Source organism: Habropoda laboriosa, unplaced genomic scaffold (assembly GCF_001263275.1).
Source record: "Habropoda laboriosa isolate 0110345459 unplaced genomic scaffold, ASM126327v1 scaffold2, whole genome shotgun sequence".
Taxonomy (NCBI): Eukaryota; Metazoa; Arthropoda; class Insecta; order Hymenoptera; family Apidae; genus Habropoda; species Habropoda laboriosa.
Genome location: NW_017100190.1, coordinates 3,224,883 through 3,238,310, shown reverse-complemented (window position 1 = coordinate 3,238,310; position 13,428 = coordinate 3,224,883). Strand labels below are relative to the sequence as shown.

The following is a 13,428-nucleotide window of genomic DNA, read 5'->3' as shown; positions in this document are numbered from 1 at the left end:
CAAAATATAAAAACATAATTTATTGCTTTGACTATTTATCCACAAAAAATGTGAATATTACCTATAAAAGATCTAAAACTTTGGAAATTTGATTATATTATACTTTAAGCCTTTTAATTACATAATTTAAATATTGCTTGATACATAAAGAACTAAATTTATTATTTATCTTTTCCTTAATATAATTAATTAGAGAGTGATATACTTACATTACTAACTTATTCCAAAATCGGAAAATTATTCTTAGTACAATAATAGGATATATGCACTATACATAATAAAGCTTTTGATGAAATTTGTTGCAAATTTCGTAAATGGCAATGAAAATGATACCAATATTTTGTAGCATCCTAATAATAAAAATTTTTCAATAACTTTCAATAAACAATAAAAAATGGTTTTTAATATTTTTACTTACATTGAAAAAAAATATTTACCTCATCCTAATTTGGTTATTTTATGCTCTGATAAATGTTACCACTATCTAGCATTATTTGATGGTGCTGTTGTTTGTGTTGGTGATGCAGTATCTTTGCAAACCTTGGCTGTCATTTCAGCCAATGGTTCTAACTCTTTTATATTTATTAATTCAAATTCTGTTACAAAATAGTAAAAATGTTTGTAACATGTGTTTACATGTGCTTCCTAGGACAGAAGAATATAATTTTAAATTATATAATAATCAGATAATGTTTCCTTGAATCAATAAGAGTATGAAACTTACTGCTCCTATTGCTACAATACGATCAAAATGATGTATATAAACATGAACAAAAACTCTAAATAATCGTGTTAGAATTTTTCTGCATAATGGCACAAATGTCTTTGGAAATGGTACATCTATAAAAAAAAGTTTTGATGTACACAAATAATCAAATAATGAGATTAGTACTTAAATTGCTAAAGCTTTCATACCTGTTGACACAGGGAAGATGGTTTCATTATTAATTTGTGCTTCAATCCAATCCATAAGAAGACTAACATATTGAGGTGCTGGCAATGCAGTAGGTTTCTTATATTTTTCACCATCTGCCCACAAGTATTCAAAACGGGCTCCACCACTCATTGTTGGACAAGATGCAGAGTCACAATATTCAGAAACAGTACCATATATCAGATTTATTCTATTAAAAAAATCTACCACTGAAAATATAAAGAATTCTCTATGAAGATCATACCTTTTATGTTTATTTGTTATATAATTGAAAATTAACAATATAATTTATAAATACCATGAACTGCAATCCAATCATTAAGATCTTCTCCAGGTGGCAATTTTACAACAGATCTTAAATTAATTCCTGAATTTAACGAAGCTTGTGCTTGTTTATGCAACGAATATCGTAATGTCCCATGAGCAAATTTCTTTTTCGGCCTAAATGTCTAAAATATTAAATTTCAACAATTTAAAATACGTCGTTAAACAGTTGCGTAAAATACGAATTAAAACGATATATGAGTATTATTATTTAATTCACTTGAAGAATAAATCATTTTGTATATTCTAAATAAAGCGAAATATATTTAAGTATAAAAATTAATCGATAGTATTACGTACCAGGTTAGGATTTTCGTTATAACAGAAATAAATTTAATACAAATAGAAATGCATTCTTACCTTTCCTTTCTGAAAAAATTCCATAAAACCACCTAACGCAGTCATTATAATTAAGATATACGCAAATCCTACACCTCTTACACAAATAGCAAGGTGACCGGTAGTGCAAATTATTTTACTTGGTATCTATACATGTGCTATCAATTGAAATTCTGTATGATGCATAAATCTTGATTACACATTTTCATTTTTTCTTTACTTGCAAATTATCGAATGAAATTTCACGGAATATCTATCGTGCATATAGCACCACTTGTTTATAAGTAAAATTTAAAATTAGTGCTCAATCCAAATATATAGTCGAGCATCCAAGATTTATGATACCTGTAGATGTGATAGTTATCCTGTCTATACTATTTAAGCTCAATATGTAGCATTGAGTAGCAGTATTATTTTTGCGAATATTTGTTATTATTACGGTAATTTGTACTCAATATAAAATTTAGTTATACTTTCAAATTACCAATTAATGTTTAAAAAAAGACATACATTTAAAATTCATTGATCATGGGATGAAAGGAGGCGGTTCGACGGAATTGTAATTATTATAATAAAAGAAGTACAATATATTCGTATTTAACAAAACAAATAGAAATTATATTTAATAGTTCTTGCATTAATACATGTAGTTCACAATTGTTTTTTGTATCAACTTTATAATTTTGTGAAGAATATATTTCGTGAAATATCAGATTTAAGATTAAATATAGAGTAAGATTGTTAAAAAACTATGTTAAAAACATACAATATATAATTCTTTAATTATTTATCATTTCCATAATAAAAATAATAAATACAACTGTGCACTTAAACTAGAAAAAATTGCTCTAAATTTTATACAGAAATACTTTTATTACATAAACAGGCAGTTTAATGCACAAAAGTAAAAAAGTAAATGTTATCCCGGGCATGATTACCATTCCTGTTTTTCCTGAAATAAAATAATTTTTATGTGACAAAATATATACTTTAATTATTTTGTAATTTTACACAATTGTACGTATACTATCATGTAGACATATTTAAATTAGTCTTGTTAATCTTACTTAATAATTATTGCAACAATTCTAAATCTTAGCTTTCTTGTATCATAAGTTTATTTCCAATAAAAATAATGTTTTATGTACCTTCAGTTGATTAACATTCAGTAAACATGTAATTTGTAAATTTACATTTGCCTTATCAGTAAAATGTTGTACACTGTATTACATAATCGTGTTTTTATGTAATCAGTACATACATGTAATCGCTAATTCTGTGTTATGTACTCGGCAATTAATTATTTTATTTATAAATGTACATCTTGTTTCAACCTCAATTACAGAGGTGGATAGTTTCTGTTATAAAGCAAAACAGAAGTGGCCTACAGCATTTATGCATTAGAATTCTGTAATAACAATGAATACTTGAACAGATGGAATGATTCTTTATGATATTACAATGTTTTGGAATTAGGTTTTATTGAAATGAAAACTGAAAATTATTCCTGTCACATTTCTCTACTAATCAGTATTAGTAGTAATAACATTGTTACGTATAATTTTTGGGAAACAGTTTTTACATTAATTGAAAATTTACATGAAAATATGTTTTTTGTGTCCAGCACGTATTGTTTCATAATTCATAAAACAAATAATATATCGATGCCATTAAATGCATCACAGTCTTAAAAATTCAGAACCTGTTTTAGTTACAAATGGTTAAAGAGATATATGGAATAGTAACATTCATTCTTAAAGTGCTTCACTACACATTTGCAACAATTGCAACTATTTATGTTGTAAACACTACTATGTGGATCCGTTTGCGAAAAAAAAGTTTACAATAATATTATACTACAGAGGTAGAAACATAATCTATAGATGAAAATGTAATATCTCTCTAAATCAGTACCCAGTAAAAAGTTGTATTCATAGTTACATACATTAATGATATATTTCATTGTGCGGTAATCACAGCTGTTTAGAACCTTCCGCTTTTTTTGCCGGTGGTGGAACGCCGGGAGTCAACGGAGGATTTCTGACTGCGTTAGAATTGGAATTACTTTTAAGAACTGCAGCTGATTTTTCTCTTTCTTGCTCGGATGAGTGTGTATAACTTTTCTTCGAATCTCCAACATTATCATTTAATTCTTCTTTACCGAAACCCTTTTCAGTCGTCACTGGTGTAGCAGAAACTGGTGATTTAGGCGCAACGTAGTTCGTGGCAGTACAATTTCCATCTTTAAGTTCACACTCTTTTCGCAACGTCTTCTGGATTTGTTCTTCTACTTCCAAAATTTCTTCTTTATCAATCAATTCAATCAATTCGTCCACTTGCTGTTTACTTAACTTGATATCTTCTTTTCCAATTAGTTCTACTACCTGTAAAAACACCATGAAAAAATATTATAAAGTCTGCTTACTCCTTTACTCAGTTCATATTTATGCATACCTTTAAAACATCTTCAAGTTTTATAGCACCATCTCTATCATCGTCAATTTTTGCTAAAATTTCAGCTATGCGTTGTAATCGATTTTCATCAGGTACACTTTGAATTTTTTTTATAGCTGAGATCAATTCGTCTATCTTAACCAACTCCTCAGCAGCTTTTTTAGTACTACTTTCCTTATCAACGATATCTATCTTTAGCGACTCCTTCTCTTGTTTCTCGGATTCAAGTTGAGTTAAGACAGCGTCCATCTTATTAATCATCTTATTCACTTTGTTAAACAAACGTGTAGCACCTTTGGATACTTTGATACTTTCTATATCTTTTTGGCCCTTTGCAGCAGCCTTAATTTCATAAAATTCTTTAATATCTTCTTGATACTCGGCCATTTCTTCTTTAAGTTCTTTCAATTCTTCTTTCTCAACAGATATATTCTTTTCCTTTATAAAATTAGATACATATTTTACATTCAAGCAGAACAACAATAACTGCAAGTCTAATATTTCGTTAAAATGTAATTTTTACAAACCTTTCCAAGTGAATCTAGAGCCTGCTCTATTACTTTTACATCTGACTTTGTAATCTCGTCTTTCTTGTGACTCTGAAGAACGACATGCGGTTCTTTCTCTTGACGTTCCTCCTCGATTTTACGTTCTTCCATTTTAATAATTTCAATGTTCGTCTTGTGATCCATTTTACCTTCTTTTTCTCCTATAGCACCTTGAGTACGAGCAACGACAGTGTCAGGAAGGGCTGAGATAGTAGCCTTCAATTTGTCTGACATAGGTATAGTTTCCGGAACCATAAGCGCTCGTGAAAGGAGCAATAACGAAGGTGGAACTTTTTTAATTAAACTTAAATCTAACCACTGAGACAATTGTTCCTTTAATTTACTATCTGGCAAACCATATGCGCGCATTCCGCGTGCTCTACAAGCTTGTTGCAATTCACTTCTAGTAAGTGAATCTATACCCTCCTTTTCAATTAGCTGTAAAAATAAACACGTGTTATGTGATTGTAAATGCATTTACCATTATCCAAGAAAAATATTTTACGCTTATAAAAATTACTTTATCGTCTGCAGTGAGACTTCTGAGCCTCATTCTAAGTAAAAATCGTAAAAAGTTCGACGTTCCAAGAGTTTGCACATCTAATACTCTACATAACGCAACTAATTGTGGTCGAGTAAGGGAATCTAATGTAATCTCATCTTCGAAAAGTTTGCTAAACTGCATGATTTCTTCATTAGAGGCTACAGCGCCCGAAGATCGAACTTTATAGAAAAATTCGGCAAATTCTTTAGCCTTTTTCGATTTATAGTCGGAAGATTGTACTGCCATATCATCCAATGTTTTTTGCAAAAATTTGGCCATTTCAATTTTTATCTGAAACAGAGTCGTTATATTTAAGCATCTAGGTAAGATGTATGTCATAAGAATAATAAAGAAATATGTGTACCTTTAATGCCTGCTTTAATTTATCCTCCTTCTCTACTGCTGTTTGGAAAGTAGATGGCAGTAAACCAGGGAAAAGTTTAATAGCAACTGGGAGCAAAAATTCCATGAAGGGAACAATGATAAAAACAGAAAAAGGAATAAGTCTGAACAGATCTCCTGTTGTTTTTATAAGCTAAAAATGTAAGTTAGTAGAATTATTCAAATAAGTGAATCAATGTCATTTATAACTGGTAATTATAAATACATATACAACATCATTTATAACTTACAAGCCTGTGTTCTCTTCTACTAAGTTCTTTGCCCTGTAGAATTCTCCATACCAATTTTGCAGAAATTTTCATATCAAGGCCCAATAATCTAAATCCATGGTAATAATGTATAATTTCAGCTTTAACTCTGTGCCATATTGATGGCTTCTCTATTAATGCTTTTGGAACAGTAGCACTCTGTACAACAGTTCCTTGTGTTTTTTCTTTGATCTGATTTTGTTCCTTAATATTTTTCACAGTATCTTCCACCTTGGAAGATGACTCCTGACTCTTCTTCCATGTTGGTGTTACATAAAATGTACGAAATTGTACATATGATAAATTACTATTATTAAAATTATCTGTTACAGTAGAGTGCAACAATAATCTATTATTCCTTAGGTCTCTTTTACCCATACAGATAAATGCTAAGCTACCATTTACTTGATTGGTCTTATACCACAATTTAAAGCAGCAATACTCTGTAATAAATATATTTTGTAAAACATTTAAAATTCCTCACATAAGGTACAATTAGAAGCATTTTTATGTTTTGGTACAAGTGATGCACTTCTGACTGAAATATTTGATTAAAGAATCCTTCCATTGTTACAAAAATAGTTTATTATCAATGAAATGTTATTTATTTTAAAAATATTACAATTAATACTTAATTCACGAATATTATCGATGTAGTGCGACGTAATCATTCAAAATATTGATATAATACTTATTTCACAACCTAACCTACTAATCAAATAATTATATAGATCATCAACAAAAATGACAATGCAAAGTGGAAATTTTATGTTAATCTGTCACAGGTATTAATAGCTCTATCTACAAATTTACATGTTATATAAATGCAACATGTACAATAGCTATAATGTACGAATTGGGAAATATTGGATTATCATTTGGATTAATAATTAAATACAATTGATTGTACGTACGGCGTATTGCTGCTCGGTGGTTGAACACCATTGCTTTTGAATTAATTAAAGAATTCATCGTATATTACAATATTTTTTTTGTAGTTTTCGTAATCTCTCGTTAACGTTTTTATCTGCAATGTGGTAAAATACCTCACCATCACACATTTTCCGACTTGAACATAGCGATGAGAGTACAAAGATCAGCTGGTTGTTAATCTAGTATAACTATTACTAGCGCAATTTAATACCGATATATGTTTACTTATTTCAATACATTAGTTTCTTTTAGAATGTATTTACCAGCAAAAGTACATCTGAATTTTATTATAAAAACAATTCCCGTTTATTTACAATGTTCTTAACCAGTTAAGATTATATAGGTGGTGTTTCTAATAGAAATCGAACTATTCAATGAAAACAATTCAATGATTTTGAAAATATGTAAAATCTTGCTGTTCATATCTTGACCACTTAAAATTTACACCTGCAATACATTTTATACAAATGCATGCTTTTAAACTTCTTTTTACGTGCGATCACTTTTATTAAATACGCAGAAGAATAAATTGATACTTGAGTGATTAAAATTGATCAATCCATTCTTTCGCATAGGGTTATTCGTTGCAATCTCCCTAGTTTACGCAACTCATCGACGAGAAAGATTCGAATGTATACATTACGTTATTTATGAAATATACATATGTACTTACAATGAAACAGAGTAAAGAAAAAACTGAAAAAAGAAAGTACTTAAGTAACCATGATAATCTATGAAGACTTGGTTTAACATATTCTAGTTACAATCGTAAATAGTATTTATCTGTACTTTAAGATCGTTGTACGATTAATTTTAGAACACACCGAAGATCTTGGGCAAGAATTGAACAAGTGCCAACAGCTGGAAGGGGGAGGGGCATTGAAGCTTTTAGTAGCCGCCATGTTTTTCTCTGAGTGGGGTGTGTAGACGAGGCCGGGGTGAAAATCATCTCTCGAGGCATGCAGGTATGTCAAAATTTCAACATTTTCGTTGATCGTGATCAAAACGGCTACAATGCTTGACACGAGTTGACAGTGAGTCGCGTACAAAGACAGGTTTGTTGTTATTTCGTAACGTCATGCAGTCATTCGTTCTTTCAACGGGAGAACTATGACTCAGGCGAAATGCATAGCGCAATCAGCAAGGTTATTCGCATTGCTCGAGCAATGTCGTTGCCAACAATTCACATAGACAGTCGAGCTGCAGCATAATGCGCTCGAATTTCCAGTTTGTTTTTGTACATCAGTTCGAGAGACATCTATCAAGTGGACGAGGCTGGTTGATAATGCGTGGAAAACTAAAAAATCCTGTTGTATTACATCCTATTATTCGTGCCCGCGTAATCTAATGATAAGCGTTTTGACAACGTTGATAACGGTGTCGATTCGTTTCGACCGATCCTGTAGCTTGTTTTTATTTGTGTACGCACTATGGTAGCTTGTACTCGAGCCACGACGTGGAACACGTATTTTAGCTCCATGGTTCGTGCAACGTGACTTAATAGCCTCTAACACGAACGTACGTTTCTAATTGCGTCTTACATTTTTAACTGCATTCTACGTAGAAAAATTCGCAACGTATTGAAATGTAAACGAGCGTGTCAAATGTGACGTTCCAAATTGTGGTGTAGAAATGTCGTATTAACTTTTATGCTTTAATGCAACAAATAAAATTTTATGTAAATTTGCATCGTTTTGTGTTGTGTCTGTGTAATAAACATTGTCTCTAGTTGGACTTTAAGAAATTTATTTTTTTGTGATGCTTAATACAGTAGTTGGAAATTTGGTGCAATATTTTGTGTTATATTATGTTTATGAAACAAAATATAAATAAAGCCTGTGACATATATTTATACTTTATCTGAAAATGACATTAGTCATTGATTAATTCCTAAGTATTGTGTTAAAATATCTATGACTCATTTTTCTCTGTATTTCTTGTAACATGCGATATGTATTGAACGTTAATCTTCATTATCACAGGGGGCTAATGAAAGTCAGCTGTAAAATTGATGTCAAATATATCGATGTTGCTTTGTTGTAATAAATAATCTCTTATTATATATATTGTTTTATATATAGCATGACGTTTAAGTTACTAATGTATTGGCACTAATACTTATTTAGATCATACGAAAGTGAAAGTTTTGCACAATTACTAGTTAGTGTTGCTTATATAAGAAACATGATAACAATGTTTTCTGTCTCAATTAAAAATATTTTCTACCTTGTAAGTTTATTACATGTGTAAACCAAAGTAGAGTTTGCGATATATGATGTAAGATCTATAGAATTATACTTTTGATTATATCAATAAATGGAAAGTAATAAGAAATAACTACATGTATTTATTTATTTATTTGTACAAAATATTTTTTTTATCACATGTAGAATTTTTATGAAAATAACTTTGCAAATTATAAAATTTCAGTGTCAAAATGGGAAGGAGACTATATTTGTTATCCTTCACTAAGACCTGCCAGCCTCATTTCCACAAGATATCCACCACCTGTGCACAAGAACTAAATAATTTTTAATCAACGTAACTGAAATTGCAAGAAGCACTATCATTGATTGTGGGCAACGAAACTAAAGAGAGAAATTACAAGTAATAAAGAGAAACAAACAAACATTTATCAAGCTAGTAAATGTCAAGGTGGTGGATTCAGTAAAATTGAAACATTAAAGGACAATAATATAATACCGTAACTCTATTGTAAATAGGTAACTTGATTTGTCATTCGCTTTTTCATTAATCTTCATTCGTATCGAAAATTCGGCACACGATAGTAACAAGTTTTTTTTTACTTTTCAAGGAGAGAAGATGATCACCCTGAAGGTAGCGGAGTTCGTGAAAGTTCCTGGGTCTAGGAGGAGCTTTATCAAAAGGAAATGAGGAATCCGGCGTTGCATCTGGTCGGGATAGCGACGTCTCCTGGAGGAGGTGAAGTGTTTGGTGCAAGGGCCGAGGAGGAGTTGCGCCAGTGGCTGGAGGCACGCTTGGACGCACTGGGAATCGACCCCGTTGCGTACTCGCGATTTGTGCTCAGCCTATTGCGCTGCCCCGACTCGGCCCTAAGTCCTCCAGAAGAAGCAGTAGGTACAGGTAGAAACGGAGGACGCCGAATTCGGGTCCGACCTAAAGCAAAACTGCCCACTCAAGGAAACAGAGAACAAAGACGTGCTGTTGTACAATGTTTAACAAGTGCTGCTGATAATGTGAGTAACATCAACTGTCATGATCTTTACGCTTCAGATAGTTTTTATAGATGTTAATAATTCATGTGTTATTTAATTAACATGCAGAAATGTGGAGTGGAAACGCTGGTCGACGAACTATGTATGAAACTTCGAGACCTAGAAGGTGGCGGTACAGATGAAAAGAAAGAAGAGTTTAACAAGTCCGATGGTGAAAACAAACCAAATTTAGAATCGCTGACACCACGCGACAGAGCTCTCAGATATTACGCGGCATTTCCTGCTTTGCAACCTACAACTCTTAAGAAGTTTTCTCAAAGGAAAGATAGGAACTTTGGAAATAACAATAACATCAACATAAACAACAACAATAACAACAACAACAACAACAACAAAATCAACGGAGTCAACTATAATAATAATAAAAACAATAATAAAACCCGCAATAAGAAAACTAAAATGCCCATTGTAAGTGTTCTTCAAGGTCGAGTAAAACATGGAACTACACACTTGTCGAGACAAGTTTTTTTCATGAATTTTACCTGTTTTCTTTAGAGTATCGACTCGCGAAGAACGGAGGAAAAACAGAACTTCGGATTTTCCAAGTCGATGGAACGTGAACGGGAAAAAGAATTAGAGTTGGAATTGGATAAGCTCCGACTGGCACAGTTGCAAGCAAAGTTCGACGAGAGCTTAGAGGCACTTTGGGATTCAGGACCAGGCAATGCACAGGACACGGCTTCGATTTGGGCAGCACCTACTCTCTCTATTCCTTCAGGACCCCTTTGGCCGACAGACACTACCGAGACAATCTTTGCTTTATCCACCTCGGACAATGGCTATGCTACTGACACGCCGTATCCGGAATCTATTGTTGACGACTCGCCGCTCATTCCATGGGACATCGATTTAATCAGCATTGAAGATTATGCGGATGAATGTAGTAACAAAAATAAATCAGGTCAGTAGTTGCAGTAAATGCAATTTACCAGTATCACGACATAGTAATATTGACTTAAGTATATCTAACGGATAGGAGAGCGTTCTGACATGTAAGTAAATAATCGTACCATCAAGTTAGACGTAGAACGTCGTTTTGTATTTGTGTCGTACTGCAATATATGTTTTATTCCTCATTTTTTGTTACATATATATATATACATCTATACATATATATACGTGCGAAAATTAGTTGCACATTACGTCCAGTTGATCGATGGTAAATAAACGTTTCGATAATATACTATTCCAGAGAACAATGTTAACTGGTCTGACTCAGCTATGGACGGTTCATGGTGCTGGAAAGGGCTTGGCAGCAACTTAGCTGCCCTGGGCCACAGTCCTCAGACAGGTAGCTGCTTCTTTCCAGTCGCACCGCGTAAAACTCCCATTGGAACACGCAAAGAATCTCGTTCAAATCTGAAGGTAAACAGCCTTCCAGAACCGGACGAGGATTTGCTTACTTCCGCTCGCACACACTTTCGTCCAATAAAGGATGACGGTCAGTGGGCCGATGGGACGACATTTCCTGTGAACAATACGTTAGAGCGGGTCGCGTATCGCAGATCTGAGTCAGGACACTTGTTATACCTTCCTGGTGGAGAGAGTCCTTACATGGAGTATCGAGAGAACGACTCACCGCTTCCTCCAGTATCGTCGAATTTAACGTTGAAATTCAGGGTGCGTCAATGTGACAAGTGCGTTCAAACCGAGCCCATTCGATCTCCGGTCAAACGCAGAATTCTCTCCGAACAGGATCATTTTCATTATACTCCAGTCGGAGTGGAAGATACTGTTATTCGTGAAGAGGAGAAAATCGGAAAAGATTGCTATGCATTGGGTCAACTGGGCTGGGTACGATCCAATGTACCTCTGCACAATGATAGGAAAAGGTAATAAAAATATCTCTAAAGAGAAAATAAAAAGAAAAAAGAAAAGAAAATTCCACAACTACGTGTGTGTTTCGACGGTTTTGTTCTTTTTTTTTTCTTTTTCTTTTCTTTTCTTTCCTTTCCGTTTTTTCGTCACGCTGTGCGCTGTTTTCCGTTAACCGTCGTCGTGTTGCAGGGTACACGAGGAACAAAATGAAACGCGCGACCGTTAATTTATGTTAGTACAATGATATAGTAGTAATGTTAATTTTCGTTGCGCCTGAAGAGAGTTTAAAGGCCTTTCTCGTTTGCTAGAGTACGTACATAAATGTACGATGAAACCAAAGATCATTGGCTGATACGATCGAATTGAAATTTTTTTTTGTTATTCGTTACGTGCTATGAGTATCGGAGAGAAGATAACGTTTTTTCTTTATCGTTTTTCTTTTTGTTATGTTTGTCGTTATGTAACTTGAAATTGATCAATATGTATGCACGTTTATGTATGCGTAATACATATTGAATATGCATACGCGCGTGATAGAAGAGCATGCATGGTATGTAATAGGTCACGAAATTATCATCGAGGAATGAATATTCGATCGAACGAAAACACCGTTTCGAAAGATTGCCACACGATAAGCGACTGTTATTGATCGGCTTTTAATTGAAAGCTCGCGCGATTCGACGTGTTGTAGCATATATATACATATATATTATATATATAGAGTGTATTATAGCCTGAGTACTTAGTCGAATTGTTACAGTTGCAAAATAACGTTACATGTTTAATATTGTTTTTTTGCGATAGAAGGCACAGTAGCAGCTTCGGATGCCAGCCTCTGACGACTTTACGTCCGTTGACCTTATGAACTGGATTAAAAAATATGAGCTGCTCTAAAAACCAAAAAACAAAAAAAACAAAAAAAAAACAAATGCTATATGACTGGAGAGTTTGTGGTTTAGCTATGCCCTTTTTTTCAACACGAGAACGCAAAACGTTGAGAAAGAAAAAAAGAGTTAAATAAATAATGGAAGTATGACACTTGGGGGGCCTCTTGGCATGTGGAATTTGTTATGCATGTATCCAAGATGGTGCCGTTATACGAAAAAAAAAGTATCCCCCATTGTCGTTAAACGAAGAGTAAAGGGTAATAAATAAAAAGGATAAATAAATAAATAACAACGCGAGCAAAGCGAGATGAGAGGAATATTAAACGTTCATTTAGATAATTATTATTAACCCTTTGACAAATAAAAAAGAAAAAAATATGAGACGGAGAGAAAGAGAGGGAATAAAAAAAAAAATAAAATATGGTGTATATGTTGCGCAACGTTTAAACGATGAGAATGCGCGCGCTAGATCGGCCGAGCGAGCGAGCGAACGTGCGAGCGAGCGAGCGAGCGAGCGAGAGAGCGAAAGAGAGCGAGAGAGAGAGAGGAAAAAAAAAGTATCGAGAATGTAGCCAATGAGATTTCGTTTGTAGCTTGTTGATAATTTTATGTGAAACTTTTTCGAAGAGAAAGAAACGAGAACGAAAAAAAAGTATATATATAATTAGTGCGCTGATTTTTCTAGAAATTGTAGCGTGCAGTTTACCTTTTTTTGTTTCTCATCCGATGTGCAGGCGTTC

At 33.1% G+C, this 13,428-nt stretch overlaps 4 protein-coding genes across 7 annotated transcripts in view; 2 read left to right on the top strand and 2 right to left on the bottom strand.

Moving 5' to 3' along the window:
* LOC108580181 (mitochondrial-processing peptidase subunit beta) overlaps positions 1-7,598 on the top strand; it is a 10,517-nt gene extending 2,919 nt beyond the window's left edge. Inside the window, exon 7 of the mRNA XM_017943880.1 lies at positions 7,544-7,598. Coding sequence (XP_017799369.1) covers positions 7,544-7,573 — 30 coding nt within the window. The 3' untranslated portion in view covers positions 7,574-7,598. The remainder of the gene's footprint in view (positions 1-7,543) is intronic.
* LOC108580182 (MOB kinase activator-like 3) lies at positions 481-1,749 on the bottom strand. Its single transcript, XM_017943881.1, has 5 exons — positions 1,619-1,749; positions 1,233-1,383; positions 916-1,143; positions 725-840; positions 481-645 (listed from the first exon to the last, which is right to left on the bottom strand). Exons 1-5 carry the CDS (start codon positions 1,661-1,663, stop codon positions 481-483), a joined length of 705 nt encoding a protein of 234 aa, XP_017799370.1. The 5' UTR covers positions 1,664-1,749.
* LOC108580178 (LETM1 and EF-hand domain-containing protein anon-60Da, mitochondrial) lies at positions 2,519-6,812 on the bottom strand. Of its 2 annotated transcripts, XR_001891475.1 has the most exons (9): positions 6,708-6,812; positions 5,776-6,236; positions 5,508-5,678; positions 5,120-5,434; positions 4,579-5,037; positions 4,052-4,489; positions 3,543-3,981; positions 2,746-3,005; positions 2,520-2,549 (listed from the first exon to the last, which is right to left on the bottom strand). XR_001891475.1 is itself a non-coding variant. In XM_017943874.1 (8 exons), the coding sequence occupies exons 1-7, from the start codon at positions 6,763-6,765 to the stop codon at positions 3,571-3,573; spliced, it is 2,313 nt and encodes a 770-aa protein (XP_017799363.1). In that variant the 5' UTR covers positions 6,766-6,812; the 3' UTR covers positions 2,519-2,549; positions 3,543-3,570. The 2 variants fall into 2 exon arrangements, 1 of the variants encoding a protein (XP_017799363.1); XM_017943874.1 differs by lacking the exon at positions 2,746-3,005 and having other exon boundaries at positions 2,519-2,549.
* A 29-nt stretch (positions 7,599-7,627) lies between the features above and the next one.
* On the top strand, positions 7,628-12,715 carry LOC108580180. 3 transcript variants are annotated; one of them, XM_017943875.1, is made up of 7 exons: positions 7,630-7,691; positions 9,157-9,449; positions 9,542-9,944; positions 10,032-10,391; positions 10,479-10,884; positions 11,176-11,815; positions 12,606-12,715. In XM_017943875.1, the coding sequence occupies exons 3-7, from the start codon at positions 9,618-9,620 to the stop codon at positions 12,664-12,666; spliced, it is 1,794 nt and encodes a 597-aa protein (XP_017799364.1). In that variant the 5' UTR covers positions 7,630-7,691; positions 9,157-9,449; positions 9,542-9,617; the 3' UTR covers positions 12,667-12,715. The 3 variants fall into 3 exon arrangements, with proteins under 3 accessions (XP_017799366.1, XP_017799364.1, XP_017799365.1); XM_017943876.1 differs by lacking the exon at positions 7,630-7,691 and adding an exon at positions 7,918-8,244; XM_017943877.1 differs by lacking the exon at positions 9,157-9,449 and having other exon boundaries at positions 7,628-7,691.
* Positions 12,716-13,428: the final 713 nt, after the last annotated feature.

Coding starts and splice junctions, on each gene's coding strand:
- LOC108580178 (XM_017943874.1), bottom strand. CDS start 6,765: ATGAATTCTTTAATTAATTCAAAAGCAATGGTGTTCAACCACCGAGCA. Junction 5,435..5,507: donor AATTAAAGCAGGCATTAAAG/GTACACATATTT, acceptor ACTCTGTTTCAG/ATAAAAATTGAAATGGCCAA. Junction 5,038..5,119: donor GTCTCACTGCAGACGATAAA/GTAATTTTTATA, acceptor TTATTTTTACAG/CTAATTGAAAAGGAGGGTAT.
- LOC108580182 (XM_017943881.1), bottom strand. CDS start 1,663: ATGACTGCGTTAGGTGGTTTTATGGAATTTTTTCAGAAAGGAAAG. Junction 1,384..1,618: donor AATTTTTTCAGAAAGGAAAG/GTAAGAATGCAT, acceptor TTAATATTTTAG/ACATTTAGGCCGAAAAAGAA. Junction 1,144..1,232: donor TGATTGGATTGCAGTTCATG/GTATTTATAAAT, acceptor TTATATTTTCAG/TGGTAGATTTTTTTAATAGA.
- LOC108580180 (XM_017943877.1), top strand. CDS start 9,618: ATGAGGAATCCGGCGTTGCATCTGGTCGGGATAGCGACGTCTCCTGGA. Junction 9,945..10,031: donor TAACAAGTGCTGCTGATAAT/GTGAGTAACATC, acceptor ATTAACATGCAG/AAATGTGGAGTGGAAACGCT. Junction 10,392..10,478: donor AGAAAACTAAAATGCCCATT/GTAAGTGTTCTT, acceptor TGTTTTCTTTAG/AGTATCGACTCGCGAAGAAC.